General features: G+C 44.6%; 1 protein-coding gene across 6 annotated transcripts in view; it reads right to left on the reverse strand.

Annotated features, from left to right (window-relative positions):
* Window positions 1-336, reverse strand: part of Macrod2 (mono-ADP ribosylhydrolase 2) — a 1,832,027-nt gene extending 1,831,691 nt beyond the window's left edge. For all 6 annotated transcript variants that reach the window (XM_055602641.1, XM_055602643.1, XM_055602644.1 and 3 more), the window contains exon 1: window positions 92-336. In XM_055602641.1, coding sequence (XP_055458616.1) covers window positions 92-137 — 46 coding nt within the window. In that variant the 5' untranslated portion in view covers window positions 138-336. The remainder of the gene's footprint in view (window positions 1-91) is intronic.
* Window positions 337-16,374: the final 16,038 nt, after the last annotated feature.

Below are 16,374 nucleotides of genomic sequence, written 5' to 3' on the forward strand. Positions count from 1 at the left end.
GCCGCCGGCGGGAGCGGCGGGGCCGGGAGGGCGCCCTCCGCGCCGGCCCCGCCCCCACCCACCCGCCCGCCCGGGGCCGCGCGCCGGTTACCTTTCTCCTCTCTCCACACCTTTTTCTTCCTGTTGCTGGGGTACATGCTGCCGTGGGGGTGGCCGGCTTTAAGCTGCAAGTTCCCCAGGCTCACGGGCAGGCGGGGTGCGCGGAGGGCGGGGGACGGAGGGGCCCCTCGGGGGGAAAGTGCGGAGGCTCCGCGCCCCGCGCCGCCGGCCGCTCGCCCGCCGCCGCCCTCCTCCCGCAGCCCGCCCGCTCTGCCCCGCGGCCGCCGCCACAGCCGCTCCACGGAGCCTGTCAACTAGGTCACGCCTCGCGCTAACCTGACACCCGCGCAGGCCCCGCCTCCCGGCCGCCGGGCAGCGCCGCCGCCCATTGGCTGCTCCGCCCGCCGCTCTGGCGTCCCAGCCGAGGCGCGCCCCGACTTCGGCCTCAGGGCGCAGGCGCAGGCGCAGGCTTGGGCTCGACGCCGAGGACGTTGGGGAGCGGGCGGGGGCGGGGCCAGAGCTCGAGGGGCCGCGAGTCGGCCTCACGGCGGAGGCGGGGCCTGCAGCCACCGCCCGCTGGGCGGGGAGGGGCGTGACCTGGGGCGTGGTCTGCGGCAGGCGCCCAGGGGAGATGGAGGGGCGGGGCCTGGGGGCGGGGCGGGGCGGGGGCGGGGCTGTCGGCAGGTACGCCAGGTGACCCGGACTCCGCCGCGAGCGTTGGCTGCTGCGGAGGGGACTGCGGGATGAAGAAAGGGGTCGCGGCTCTTAGGAGTTGTCCCAGCTCATTGCAACTACCTCGTGGGGAAAGGTTTCACCTGACCAGCTGACGCGTTCTTCTTGTTGAAAAAATAGAACCCAAAGAAAAGATTCCAGGCCGTGTGCAGCCCACGGCTCGCTCTCGGGTTAGAGATCGTTGCTGGAATTCTGTGAAGTTCCGAAAGCTTCAAAGTAAACCGGGCTAACTCCAGAGCTTTAAGAACTGGCAACCAAGTCCTACATCAAAGCAAATTCCAACGAGTATTACGGTTGTCTTTTATTCTTGGTTGACTTCAAAACAGCCTCTGATCCAAAGTCTAGCTTGATCCTACCTAGTTCTCTCTTGATTCGAGAAATTTAATTGCAGGAAAATCCACCACGGGCGCACGACCTAGAACATAGAACTTTTGCACTCTCCTCTACCCCAGACTTACCGTCTCGCTCCACACAGCTGGCTTCTTGGATCTGGGAAAGTCACAGTTACTCATCAGTTTGGAATTTATGTTACATGTTTTGGCAAATAATTATATGGAACACGATTCTTTTTTGAGAGTGGGTCTCTCTGTAGCTCAGGCTTGCCCCAGGCCTGGAATTCACGTGCCTCGACTGTAAACTGCCTCCGACCAAAGACGACTAAAACACATTAAAAATAATGATGGTGATGACGATGACAAATAAAGGAAAAAAGAGAGACCATGAGGAGAATTGTAAAGAATAAAAGAATAACAACAGTAAAACATGAATCACAACATCATAAAATAGTAATGTTTATTTTGACATTTTTCTTTGAGATTTTTCTTTGAATGCTATCAAATACATAAAACATTACTTTGTTGGAGAAAAAAACAGAAAAGGCTTCAATAAGGCAGTAACATTTGAAATCATTGACAATGAAATTAGAAGGGCTTTGATTCATAGAAAATCAAGAAAAATGGCAATGGGATAGACTTTGGGAGAGAAGAAAAGATGATGAAGGCCTCATGGATGGTCAAGGCAATGCTGACACTTACCAAGAGGTTCTGTCTGACACATGAAGAATGTCCCCCAACCCCCAAAGGTCCAAGGATTCAGAGCTTCAGTCCTGTAAACAGCACTGTCCCTCGGTGGTGGGCCTTTAAGCGGTAGGTCCTAGATGTGAAAAGGAACTATGAGGCTGTTGGTCCCTCTGTGCTTTCTGGCTTAAGATGTGAGTATCTTCTTCCACCAAGCACTCCACCCTGATGTGGCAGCATCGCCAGAGACTCAGACCAATGGGGCCACTTAGTCTTGGACTTGAACCTGCGTAACCAGAGCGCAGAAGGGATATCTCACTTTCTAAATAGCCTGTCCTGGGTATTTCATTGTCATTGTATGCCAGTGGAGCAACTAAAGATCATATTTCTTTGGGGAAAAAAGTTGACTTATTCGAAGTGCTAAACATTAGGTGTCTGCCAGCAAGCGCCTCAGACCAGGAGCCCTCCTCCCAGCAGGAGGCTGCACCCAGCGTGGGGCCCATCCCTCCACCCTGCTCTTTAACAGATGTTGCACTATCGACATCTCTTTTCTCACGTCAGCTCCAAGAAGGAGTACTTTCATTGTATTAAGACACTGATAGTTAGGAAGTAATTGCTTATGTATTTAGTATTAATGATCATAATTTAAAAATATCACTCAAAGGGATTAATAATCTCTCAAACATTCCCGAGATGTTCCAGATATGGAAGGAGCTTGTGATCCTTCCTTCATATTTAACCTCCTTCAAGTTTCCCTGTCTAACAGCATTCTCACTCATTCAGGTAAGCAGTGTGAAGCCCTGAGCCCTGTCCCAGGTGCTAATGTCTTCATTTTCATATCCATGAAGTGCTCTGTCTGCTCAGCTTTACATCTGGACTAGTCTAGTTCTCTATTTCAACAGAAATGCAGTCTGGGTTTAACTGAGCCGCTGGGAAGACCTCTTCCCTTCCTTCAGGGTCACTTCTGCCCAGTGTCTAGGCTGCATCTCAGATTACCTTGTCGAATGTGATCATACCATCTCACTGGTGTAAATTAACGACTTTTGTTGCCCTTTGCTGAGGACTGAATTTTGTCCCCCCTAACTCACCATTTATGTTTTGGAGTTTTTACATGCAAATGTGGTCATATCCAGAGAGAATATTGTTAGGAGGCAGGGCTGTAATCTGATAGGACATAGCCCTTTAATAGGAGAGAAATCTTGCCCTCCCTCTGTCCCCTACTCATTCTCTGCCATATAAAAACACCACTGTATAAAAACAGAGAGGGTAGGCGTCTTCAAGCCAAGAAGGTGATAATCACCAGAACCCTACCATGTAGGCATCCTAATCTGACTCTCAGCCTCCAGAAGAGTAAGAAACTAAACTTCTGTTACTTAAGCATCGGGTATTCTATTGGGCTGCCCTAAGATGACCAGTGCAAAAATTGAGTGACCATCTCCCACCAGTCCAGCCTTATTCCAGTCTCTATCCAAATTTTTATAACATTTATAACTTTTCATTTGCTTGAACATACCTGTCCTCACCACATGACCTTTTCCATATTGACACTATATTTGAAAAATGATTTGTGTAATTGACTTATTCTTGTGCAAAATGCAAGGTTGTTTTTTTCTGTGCCCACCCTAGTGTCTGAATAATATCAGCATGGAGACCTATTGTTTTTATAAAAAGCTCTGGCACTATAGCTGAACAGATACTGAGCTATTATAACCTGTAGTGGAAGTTTCTATTTCTTTAAACACTCAGTTGTGTTATGTGAGTGCGTTTTTTTGTTTTGTTTTGTTTTTTGGTGTGGTTTTGTTTGTTTGTTTGTTTTTGTTTTGTTTTGGTCCCAAGTGTGGGATGTGGAAATGCATTATCCACCTTTGAAAACAGACTCATGCTGGGGTGTGGTCTTTGTTGCTGAAAATAGACCAGTGTGTGACATTTTTCCAGCTGGATACTGCCTCCTGCAAGGGGCATGGGTTTTGCCAGCTGAAAGACATCCTTGTTTGGACTCTGAGAAAGTAGAAATAAGAGCCCAGAGACAGAGAGAGTTGCTTTGCAACACTTCACATCACTTCGGTTCATTTTGCTTCAAGATGCTCCTAGAGAGAAAGGTTCCAGAGAACACTTCCAGGTTGCTGCTGAGAGAACCAGGCCTGACTCCCCAACCCCACAAATCACTAGTCCCAGGAACTAGACCATAGGTCACCAATTCCAGGAATGAGACAATACAATGCCCTACCCAAGGAATAGCCTGGAGGTAACGACAAGAATGGGAAAGTATCTTATCTCAGGGTGGGACATCTGTGCTGGACAGCCCACTGACCTTATAGCAGAACATTAAAGGCACAGAAATACCTAATGTTCCTGAGGTCTATAGATAGCTCACTCAATTTAAGTCATGTTAGCTAGCTACAATCACTTTGAAACAAGCTTGCCCTTGCTGAACAGCCAATTGTGTAACTGCTAAGCTGGGATTTCCCAAGCCTTGCTGTAACCCTAAATAAAAGCTGCTCTCTCCCTAAGCTCGGGCTCTACACTCAACACCAACTGACGGTGTTGGCCTGGACTCGAGCTTGTAATAAAAGCCTCTAGTGCTTTTACAACGGCATCGGCTACTTGGTGGTCTTTGAGTCCGTGAGACTTGGGCATTACACTGTTACTGTTTGCTGTTTGACTGGAATTCTGGGCTCTGGACAGTAAAGATTGGTATTGCCCCAAAGAACCAAAAGACTGTAGTCAGCAGAAAGTTGCTACAGAGGTCTGCATCCCTTGTTCCTACTAAGCTACTTTCCCTTCTCACTGGAATCACGGGACTAGAAGGGAGGTAGAGGCTTTTAAGAACTCTAAATAAAGGTTGTTGAAAAAGCTAAGCCTATGCTAACCTGACTACGCTGGCCTGGTCCACTTTCCAGCCATATGGCCTAGTACCTGCCATCTTAGTCTCACCTTGGCTATTCCTTTGGGAAGTCCCGCCTTACCCTCTCCTGCCCAGCTGCTGGCAGTTCGGCTATTTATTAACCAATCAGGAGTGATGGAAAACAATTTTTACACAATATTGAGACAGGAGCTACTTCATAATAACGATGATGCCAATTTCCTCACTGCAAGCAGATCTGTGGGCACGGAAATCAGCATTTGAACACACAGTGCACAGAACATCCTCCAGCATCTCATCCTTTAGATACCATCTTAGCATCATTTCTTGGGTCGGGCATTTGGTGCTATATGCCTGTAATACCCAAACTCAGGAGACTGAGACAAAAAGACTAAGTTTATACCACCCTGAGCTAGGCTACCTACTGAGACTATCTACAAACAAACAACAGAAAAAAAAATCCAAATAATATCATTCTTTATCAAACCTTCCTTGAGTCCGACTTGACCTTTACTCTTGGTTTGGTTTCTCTATAGTTTATCATTTTTTTCATTTGTGATTATAGAACAAAGACAGAGTAAATTACAATCAGGCAGTGAATAATAACCTTTTCCTGACAATGAACCACATATATGATGATATTGCCATAATGTTATATTGGAGCTGTAGAGTTCTAATTGTCTAATGACATCAGAGCCATTGTAACCTCATAACACAATGCAGCACTCATCTGTCTATACTGATGCTGGGATAGACATATTGTTGTATAAAAGGACACTGTATACATACAATAGTATACAGCACATATGACCTGACCGTATTACAGCGTGACTGTTACTGGTATCAACCTTTCTATAGTTTTTATCATTTGATGGGGTATTTCTCTACTTACAAAAATGAAGTTTTCTGTCAAATGTATGCCATGTCATGCTTCCAGAAGCTGTATGTTTTATGTCTACACTGTCTCTTGACTGCATCAGGAAGTGAGGGTGAGTAATTGGCCCAAACTATTTAGGGTTGTGAAGTACATTCTGTAATGTTTGTACAATGACAAATTTCACATAATGTATCTCCATCATTAGGGAGCACATGACTATGCAAAAAAGAAATTAAGTGGCCAGTAAACAGACACTGAGGAAATGTAGTCGTGAGTTACTGAATGTGAGCAGCTGCTATAAACTAGAACGTAGAAATTGAAGGGTGTGTCCTGGGGAGAGATGAGATGGCCAGCAGTTAGGCTATTGCAGAGGACCTGAGTTCTGTTACCAGCGCCCACATCAAGTGGCATACAGCCACCTCTGTCTGCAGCACCGGGGGCCCAATGGCCTCGGACTTTAAAGGCATCGTGTAATACAGGTCAATGCATGTGGGCAAACACCCACACGCATAAACGAAAATGAACAAATTAAAAAAAGAAGAAGACTACATTCTGGGCTAAGTTCTGGCTTAGCAGTAGAGCCCTTCCTTGCTTAGCATTCTAAAGACCCTGAGTTCAATTACCACGACCACAAAAAAAAAAAAAAGAACAAAAGAGGGGGGTGTATTCCTCCGTGAGCCTCCCAAAGGAACTATCCCTGGCCTTGGCTTTAGCCCTCTAGCTGTTATTTCAGATTTTTGGCCCCAAGAACTGAAAGAGAAAAAAAAAATTTTTATATCATTTTAACCCTCTAAATTCATGATGATTTGTTGCTATAACAATGGGAAACTAACAAAGGGGATAATTTAAAAATCCATGTCAATAGTCTTTCTGAAGTAATTACTTGGACATGATGTAAAAGTTGTGTATACTTCAGGTGAAATTTCTCAACCTATTCTACTTGTGTAGATATTTGTAATATTTCCACTCTTTTCCTTGAATACTCACTTTGGAAGAAAACAGATTTGGCCCCTCGTCTTCTTACCTGCCATAGCCTCAGGATGCCTTAATGTTTAGGAATGATGTGGGGTCAGCTCAAGTACTTACACCTGCTGTGATTTGGATGTGGCTTGTGTGTCCTCTACAAGGCTCCATATGCTAAGATTTAACCCTCATTACAAGGTATTGAAGAGGGTCAATAACACGATCTTACTATAGCATTTGGGAGATGATTAGAATTAGATGTAGTCAGTAGGCTGGGGGCCCCTTGGTTGAATGTGGTGGCTTTCTAAGAAGGGGTAGAGCAGGCCAGCAAGATGGCTCAGCAGGTAATGGACCTTTGCCACCAAGCCCAACAACCTGATTTCAATCCCCTTTATGGTGGAAGGAGAAAACTGACTCAAAAAAAGAAAGAGCCTAGAAGACAGGTATGCGTACAGGGGGGACTCCCTGTCTTTGCTACCATGTGATAATCAGTTCCACGTCTGGGCTTTGCTAACCATATATGGCCCATAAACTCTTGCACATTCTGGACTGCGAACTGAAATAAACCTCTTTTCTATAAAGTTACCCAGCCTCAGGTATCTCCATATAACACAAAACAAAACAAAAAGGTGGAGGGATAATACTAGTCTCTAGAGGTAACATAAAGGAAGAATTCCCAGCAACCCTAAAGTGCTGATTTTAGTACAGAAACACACCTACTCGACTTATGATATCCCCTTCTGTGTTAGGAAGTCGCCTCTACTTATTTCAAGCTTAGCCTTTATCTCAGTCAAAAGGATGGCCAGCCTAGCCTTCCCATAGCCTGCTGGTTCCAAGCACCCAGCTTCATTCCAACTTCAAAGGAACTTCCAAGAAGCCTATTGGCCCAAGAGTAAGGAAATGGTTGCTTAGCAACTGAGTCCTGAATCCCACAGACCTGAGAAGAGGAAGCTTGTGGGCCAGCCACCTAGTTCTGCCTGTGTTACAGTGAAAAGGAGCTGCTTAGGAAATGAAGCCCTTGGCTTTGTTAGTAGAAGTATTGATCATTATTGAGGTCACAACTAAAAGTAAGTGTTTCTGTCCTTACAGTTCTCTATAAACAATGTCTCCTCTTCTCTTCTCTCTAACAGTGCCAAGAGCTTAAGCCAGTTAGAAAATCAGAAGGACTCTCACTAACTCCCCAATTAACAACAATTTTAAACAAGAACTTACTTGAGACAGTATTGGCTAGAGAAGGGTGTGTGTGTGTGTGTGTGTGTGTGTGTGTGTGTGTGTGTGTGTGCGCGCGAGAGAGAGAGAGAGAGAGAGAGAGAGAGAGAGAGAATGAGAGAGAGAGACCTATAGGGAAACTACATTAATCTTTGTAAAGTAGAGCTATTTGGGCCAGATTGGTTAAGTCAAATCAACAACTTTAAAAAGAAACTATATGATTCCAAGGGTAAAAAATCCTGTGGACTTTTATTCCTTTAAATACTTTATATTATGACAATTTTATTTCCGAAGTTTCAGTGTTACTTCCATTGCCACTATCTACTGAAGGAAGTTACTTTGATTTGCTTCCTTGTCTATGTTTTGCATTCTTTTCATGAAATACTCATATAATTTAGCTATCAGATTCAATACAGAGAACATATTTTTGGATTTGACCTAGAAATTTAAGGTTAATTTACTTACTGAAAATTTGTTAATATTACACACCATTTAATAGAATAAAAGAAAATACCACTTTACTACCCCAATTAATGCAGAGAAAGCACCTGACAAAATACAACACATTTGCAATTAAAACTCAGGAAACTAAAATGAATTTCCCTGAACCTAATGAAAAAACTAATATGCTAAAAACTTGTCCACAGCTAATACAGTAAATAATGAAAAGGTTAAAATGAAATCAGGAATTAGACAAGAATGCCCACTCTTGCCATTGTATTAGAAGCTCTTGTGTTGGCCAGGTGTGATGGCACACACCTCTCATCCCAGCACTCAGAGAGGCAGAAGCAGGCGGATCTCTGTGAATTTGAGGCCAGCCTAGTCTACAAAGCAAGTCCAGGACAGCTAAGGCTACGCAGAGAAAGAGAAAGGCTGTCTTGAAAAAGAAGAAAAAATAATAAAATCTCCCTTTGGACGTAAGAAGGGATTTGGAGCCCTACCTCATTCCATCTACACAAGTTAACTCTGATTGGATAGGAGATGAAATAGAAGCTGAAGCTTTAAAACGCTCAACAGGAAAGTGAATCATCCTGCCCTCAGGTGAGGTGATCATAGCCTCACTTTTCCACTAGAAGCACAAGCAGAAAGAGAAAGAGTCCACTGGACATCAATGTAAAATGTTTCTGTTTCAGAGGAGATCATCAGAGAATTGGAGAAAACAGTGCTAACTCACACCAGTAAGCGTTCACTACTCACAATGTATAAAAATGTCTTACACCACTTCAAAGTGGCCAATGACGCACTCTTTAAATAGTGCAGGAACTACTGAAGATTTTTGCAAACAAGATGTACAAATGGCCACACACATGAAAGATATTTTGCATTAAGGTCATTAAGGAAATGAGAACTAAAACCCTAATTAGAAATGACATCACGCCTGTTAAATTGGCTATGGTAGGAAGTGGAGCTGTTTGTTTTGATGCGTACCTGATGAGATGTCACCAGCAGGTCTACTGGAGCCATCTGTAAAGACAGCCAGAATTAACACTCCTGCCACACCCACTAAAACCCACCTGGTGTGATCCAGACAGAAAGCCTCAACATATGTGGCCAATAGTTCTGTCAGTAAGCAGCAGATATAGACTGCACTGAAATAAGAGAAAACTTGTCTTTAGGACCTTCCCCAGGACATACCTGCACAGAAAAGGCTTCAAATTTCAATGACACAACGAAGGCTGGACCGAAGGCCCAGCTGAAGGAGTCTGCTGATCCTCAGAAGCAACTTCCCAGGAGACTGTTTCCCCGGGGTCAGCACACGAAATCTGGTACAACTGTGCTCCAAGGGTGACAGACGCCATCTTGAGCTACAGAAAAACTTGGCAGTGTCATCCAGGTGGTGCTGCTTAGGAAGACACGAGAGACTCAAGACTGAGTTTTAGAGTCTTCCTCCACAGCGGTCAGAGAGCAGCTGAGGCCAGTGACTGTGGTCAGGGTTGAAGTCCCTGCGAGGAGGCCTAGAAAGGCCACCAAGTGATGCTGGGAATGTGAAGCCTAAGCTGCAATAGACACCACAGGAGATGTCAGGCTCATGGAGCGCCAAAAAGAAGTTGCAAGCTTTGCATGGAGCCAGTCCAAGAGAAAGGCTGTGTGTGCTGCAGGCAGAGCTGGAGCCTGTCCAGTTTCAGCATGTATTCCAGATGCTAGACATGGAGCGGCAGGATTTGCTCTTTTCCCTGCTGAATTTTGGTATTGCTTTGGACTGATCATTCCTTGCTTCTTATCTTTTAGGATAGACATGTTTATAGTACACCATTTATATTGGAATTATTTAACTTATCTTTTTGGTAGGAATTAAGCGGCTTTGGGCTTTTACAGAGGCAGAGTTGCTAATGAAGATGGTGGGGACTTTTAGGCTGCACTGGATGAATTTACCATTATAACTTACCGTGAGCCTGTGGGAACAGGAGGTGGAAGGTCATTGCTTTGAAAAGCAATGCAACTGAGTGTCAGTCACTTGACAAGGAGTGGAGTTGTCGTTGTGTTATCGTAACTTTATAGAAGTCGGAATCCTGTGGCAGATAGGCAGGTCTGGGAGACATTACCTTGACTACACTAGCTGAGGTGGGAGCCATTACCTGACTGGGACTCTGGACCATACAAAGGCAGAGAAAAGTTGCTGAGCAGCATGTACCCATCTCTTTCAGCTTCTGACTGTGGGTACAGTGTCACCAGCTGCTTCAGGCTCCTGTGACCTACACATCCCACCATGATAGACAGGAAAAGAGAGTAAGACAAACCCAGATGTCCATCAACCAGAGAACATATAAACAAAACCTGTTATATCTCTACAGTGAGATATTACTCATCAAAGTAGAGCATGATATGGATAAGCCTTGAAAACATTGTGCTAAGAAAAAGAAACTAGGTTCAGAACACTATATGTTTTATAATTTGTGGACCTAAAAGCCTCAGAAGTGTTAACTTCTCGGAGGCTGGAAGCACAGTATGAGTTACCAGGGGTTCTGAAATGTGGAGAGATTAGGAAAATCCAGTCGGAAGGAACATGTTCCCCCCCCCCTGGGGTTAATAAAATATTTTAAAATTAATATGAGAAGCATGTGCTTACAATGCAGGAAGCTGAGGCAGAAGATTCACAAGTTAAACATAAACCTAGGGAACATGGTGAGACACCACGTCCAAAGAAAAATAAATTCATGATGTGAGGTAGCTCAGAAGTAAAACACTTTCCTAGTGTGCACTAAGCCAGAGATTTGATTCTTCGTACAACAAATAATAATGAAATAAAATTTACTGGGGTAACAATTGTGCAAATCTGTGAATAGTCTAACAACCACTGAATAATAGAAGAAAAAGTGTTTAATGAAAGTTATGTCGGGAAAATGGGGATACAAAAATAACTACCACACAGACCTTGTTCTTAAACAGCTTAGAGTCTTAAAAAGCAAAGTAAGTTACAAACGGTAAAAGTGCTGTGGATCTTAGAAGTGTTTAAAGGTACTGTAGTGTGCAAATGTGGTCCACTGTGTTACACGGAGCAATCAGGAAATCCAATAGCATGAACTAACCTTGAAAGGTTAGCGAATGATCAAGGAAAAGAGAGCAGGAACATTTCAGGGCAGAGCGAGAAAATAAGGACACAGACGATAAAAGAGTGTGGTCTGTGAAGTGGTCCAGGACAGAAAAGGAGCACAGCAGAGGATGAGGCTCAGGTGGTAGACAGAGGATGTAACAGGCTATAAAATCTGATCTGGATCCTGTTACCAAACGGGAAGTACGTTAATGGGTTCCTCGTAGAATTATTTCTTTAGAAAAATGACCTTGGCAGTACAGGGCAGATGGGTTCTACCTGCACAACTCTGGCGATGGTGGGGCCAGTAAGAGGCTGTCGGCTGATCCAAACAGAAAATGAAATGGGCTGAAGATACTGCCGTAGCAGGGACGCTGAGAAGACAGGGTGGTTGACGAGAGAGAGCAGGGGCGCAGAAGTTGAGGGTGACAAGTATCAGCAGGAACCGGGGGGCTAAGGCAGCGGCCAACAAAAGACAGCTGAATTCAGTGTGGGGAAAATCGTTATGTTTCCTGAAAAATTTTAGTGCAGAAGCTAGAAAAGAACCAAGATTTCAGTCAGTCAGCAGAAAAGGAAAAAAAAAAAGAAAAAGGAAAAAAAAAAAAAAAAGCAGTGATGACAATGATTGCAGAGGTCTTCCTGAACGGTGGCACTTGGAAGGTCAGGAGTGAGATCTGAATAGGTCATTTATTGATTACGGTTCCACGGAGACTGGGCATGCAGCTAGCCAGGGGAGAACGCAGCTACTTTTCAGGCTAGTGCTATAATGCTTGTGAGTCGTACGTAAAATCGCCGCTTGTTCTCACTGTTTTGCTTAGCCTCTTCAGGTCCTTCTCTAGTTTACAAGTTTGCAAGCCTGCCTGCATATGCATATTTTCCCCACCTGATATCCCTGACACTGATGGTAACTTACAGATAGGGTTGCTACGTTAAGAATATCCTTGATTTTACAACAATCACTGCGTGTGTTCGGTTTTGATAAAGCTTCAGAATAAGATACTTTATTATAATGGGGAAAAAGACAGTCATGCTGACGTATATGGATTAGAAAATGAAAGTAAATGAAACTGCTTTCCATCCACCCAGCCAAACCAGCTTCCAACTTAGGGAATTATAAGGTACTGAGAGGTACCGAGGTGGACAAGACCAGGTACCCGCAAGGGCACCCAGGACCCAAGATTTCCTGTTTCTTTCTGGTAGCAACTCCTCACTGCCACTCGCTTCCACAGCTAGGAAAATAGTTACCGGCTCATCTGCCCCGCCACTCAGTGCCCTAACTGAAAAGGGCAAATATCACAGGTCTCCAAGAAATCAGCGCTCCTCAGCAAACAAGCCTAGCAGCCACATCTCCAGAAGGGCTGAAGAGAGCACCCGACACTCAGAGGCTGAGCTCAGGTAGTACAGGTAGGCAGCATTCGCCTGCTTCTTACTGTTAGCAGCTCCCCGCTGGCGCGGGACACACGCAAGGCTTGCAAAGAGCCCTTTGCTCTCTTCCCTGTCGCTGTTTTGGCTGCGCACATGCTTTCTGTTTTTATTTTGACTGTCTCCTTTGCCTGTTTCACTCTTGTTGCCAATTTCTTGGGGTCATGGCAAGAAATCACTGCCCACTTCTATCAATCTTGTCCTCTGTGCTGTACAGGGATACTTTCACTGGTCTCTGTGGTCCACATGGAAGTCTCTGGCTTTTCTTTAACTCAGCATTTGTTATTATGTAAGTCCTCTCATTCCTAGGAGTGTTTGTACGCAGTTTCCCCTCATCAGTTTTCAAAGACTGTCCCCTCTCATTGCATGTTCTCATCCTCTTTGTTAAAAACAGAAACAAACAAACAAACGAAAAAGAAACGGCTGTGCTAAACTGATGTTACACAGTAGCATACACCCATAACCCAATAGGAGGCTTGGAAATTAGAGACCAGCTTGGACTGTGTGTCAAGTTCAATGTCAGTCTGGGATACACATCAAGATCCTGATCCTGCTTAACAGGGGAATGGGGAATGCTCTGAAGAGATGGCTCAGCCAATCAAGAGCATTGACATTTGTGAGGAACCAAACTGAGTTCCTAACACACACATGGTGGCTCACAGCCACCCATAACTCATTTCCAGGCACAGCACATATGGAGTGTATGTACATACATGCAGGTGAAACCACTCACCACGTTAAAGTACTTTAAGAAAAACTTCCAACACCAACAGAACCAACAAATCTGGGCCCGGGGGGGGGGGGGGGGCCTGCAGAGACTGATGCTCCAACCAAGGACCGTGCATGGAGAGGACCTAGACCTCCTGCTAGGATGTAGCCTATAGGAAGCTCAGTCTCCATGAGGGGAGCAGGGGCTGTCTCTGACATGGACTCTGTTGCCCACTCTGATACCCTGGTGGGGTAGCCTTGGAAGAACACAGAGAGCAGATGAAGGCAGTTTTAATGAGACTTGATAGGCTGGGGTCACATGGTGAGGGAAGGGCGCGGAGAGTGGGACTGGGAGGAGGTGAGGGAGGGGGCCATAATCAGGATGTAAAATGAATAAATTATAAAAATAAATTAAAAAGAAAAAGAAAAACAGCAGTGCACACTCAAAAGCTCGTGCAAACTAATTGCAACGCTAAGATTTATAAAATGCATTCACAAAACCCACAGAAGTAAGTCATATCAATATTTTTATTTTTCTAAACTTGTAGGTCTTTTAAAACCTTGATGTGTAACGTTCATAATCCCCACCGCTCTTTGGTAATGGAAAGCTTTGACTGTGCATCACCTGTTTGCTACATTCTGGACTGTTCTGGACTGTTTGCCTCATCATCACACTGACTAGCCTCAGGCTGTTTCTACATCCCACCAAAAAGCCAGACAAAATAAAACTCCAACCACCCAAATACTTTCGAATACAGTGTGCATATGTTTGCTTTCATACAGAACCCTCAGCCAGGAGAATGCTTGTTTTCCTTCTAACCAGTTGTTTTGGCAATATAATGACTACAGAGACTCCAACCATAGCATTTTCCCCCTTTTAAAAATGATTTTTGTCGTTTAGCCGGAGCCCTCCACTGATTAATTATAATTTTGTAATCTTAGCTACAAAGTGGTGCGTTACTCTGACAGTCATGCCGCTACTGCACCAGTGACATGTCTTGCCAGGCCAGGCACTGTCGTAGCTTGCAGGGTTCACAGAGGAGGTTCAGTCACATGCACATCATATATTCTCACACTATGAATGCTAGCCAGTAGGGCTGAAGCTTCCAGATGAGCAGCAGCTTGCTTTCTGCGCGGTCCTAAGTCAAGTGTAGGGTGTCCTAAGCAATACAGTCTTACTGTAATGATCTGGGAGGAAAGCAAGAGCTTTGGCAAGAGCCTGTCATGTTCAGGAGTCTATTTAACCTTACTGACCAACAACTACAAAGGTGGGAAACAATTTCTGGCAGCCAGATGTTTCACGTATTAGGAGCATTATTGTCCCATTAGAGGGTAGCTCCATTTAAATTCTTTATACATGTGCATGTATGTGTTCTAGGAAGCTTCTCCAGTAGTAGGCTTTCATATGATTTTTTAAAAAATGTCTTTAGCGTTAGTTATCCCTCCTGCATTCCCTAACCTACTCTGCCCTCTCACCCTATTTCCACTAAACCATTCCTGTAACATTATCTTCTTGTAACTGTTTATACCTATACTATGCTCTATCTCCATTGAACGCTACCCCTGGCCCCCTCCTAATTCTCTGACTTCTGTTGAACACACACACACACACACACATGCAGATTCAAGGCTAACATCCTCAAATGAGAGAAAAATGTGTGACCTTTGTCTTTATGGATCTGGGTTAACTCACTCAGAATGTTGCTTTCAGCTCCATCCTGTTTACTTGTGAAATTCATAATCAGGAAAGTGAAATGCACTCAGCAACACACTTTAGAGGCCTGGAAGCTACTGGACAGAATTTAAAAGAAGTACAATGTAAAAATTGAAGAAAAAATTAAAGTCCAGGAAAGTAAGCACCGAGCCCCAAAGCAGGGCCGGGACATGCTTTCCCTACCTTAGATCTGCATGTGAACGTCACAGCCCTTTTTTTTTTTTTTTTTTTTAGTCCACTTTTTTCTGAGTTACCACTTTCTTTTTAATGACCTTATAAAGAAAAGGGCAGAGAATCCAATCTTCAAGATCTGCCAAAGGGAAGAAGCCTAACAGAGGTGTTTTAAAATAAAAAACAAGTCAGCAGCAAATTCCCCCTTCCAAAAACCAGGGAATTGTCAGACTTGATACATCCGTTGCAGGAAGAAAAAGGGACAGGAAGAAAACAGCTCTGAGAAGCTGTTATCACAGGCTGGCCTTTCTAGAGCGCCAAACCTGCTCTTGCCCTGCCCTCCCCAGGCACTGAACCCTCGAACTATTATATCTGAGGTAGTTTTACACTGCTAGTGCCTACAGCACCTAGCAGGACCAGATTCGTGTGTTTTCTCGCTGTAGTGGCCACTCACAGGCAGTTTACAGGACATAGCAAAAATAAGTAGGTGTGGCCAGGCTTCCATGGCCACAGGAGGCTTCTGTGGACCCAGCCAGTCACCTTGTGAAAAACAGTGGAAAGGATGTTTCCTTACTGAATATGTACAAATGTCTAAATGGCATTTTTTTCTTGTCACATATTCCCTACACAATATGATATAACTATTTACGTATCATTCACACTAGATATCATAAGTAATCTCAAAATGATTCAAAGAGAGCTTGTAGGGGTTGTCTGCTGATACTTCACAAGTTTACATAAGAGATTTAAGCATTCTCAGAGTTCAGCATGCAAGGAGGATGCTGGAACCAATCCTCTCACAGAGAAAGAGCTGAATAAAGCTCTCCTTCCATTCATGGCGGGAGCAGAAGGGTGAACACGGGCCAAAGACACAGGGAACTGCAAAGAGCCAGTGACATTCAGGGAGGTCCTTGTCCCAGAAGGCTAGCTCCAGTACACTCAGATGACACATACTGCAGTGTCACAGTTAGAATGCACAACCAACTTCATGTGAAGACACACCACACAGGCACACCCACACCCACGCCTCAGTAGTGCTTGAGGAAACAGCAAAAAGAGGACACATTCAAAAATTAAAACAAAATGATGACAAGAGTTATAACTCAATATTGCAAAGAAACAGACAGACCT

The sequence above is a fragment of the Psammomys obesus genome, unplaced genomic scaffold, assembly GCF_907164565.1.
Source record: "Psammomys obesus unplaced genomic scaffold, mPsaObe1.curated_primary_1811, whole genome shotgun sequence".
Classification (NCBI taxonomy): Eukaryota; Metazoa; Chordata; class Mammalia; order Rodentia; family Muridae; genus Psammomys; species Psammomys obesus.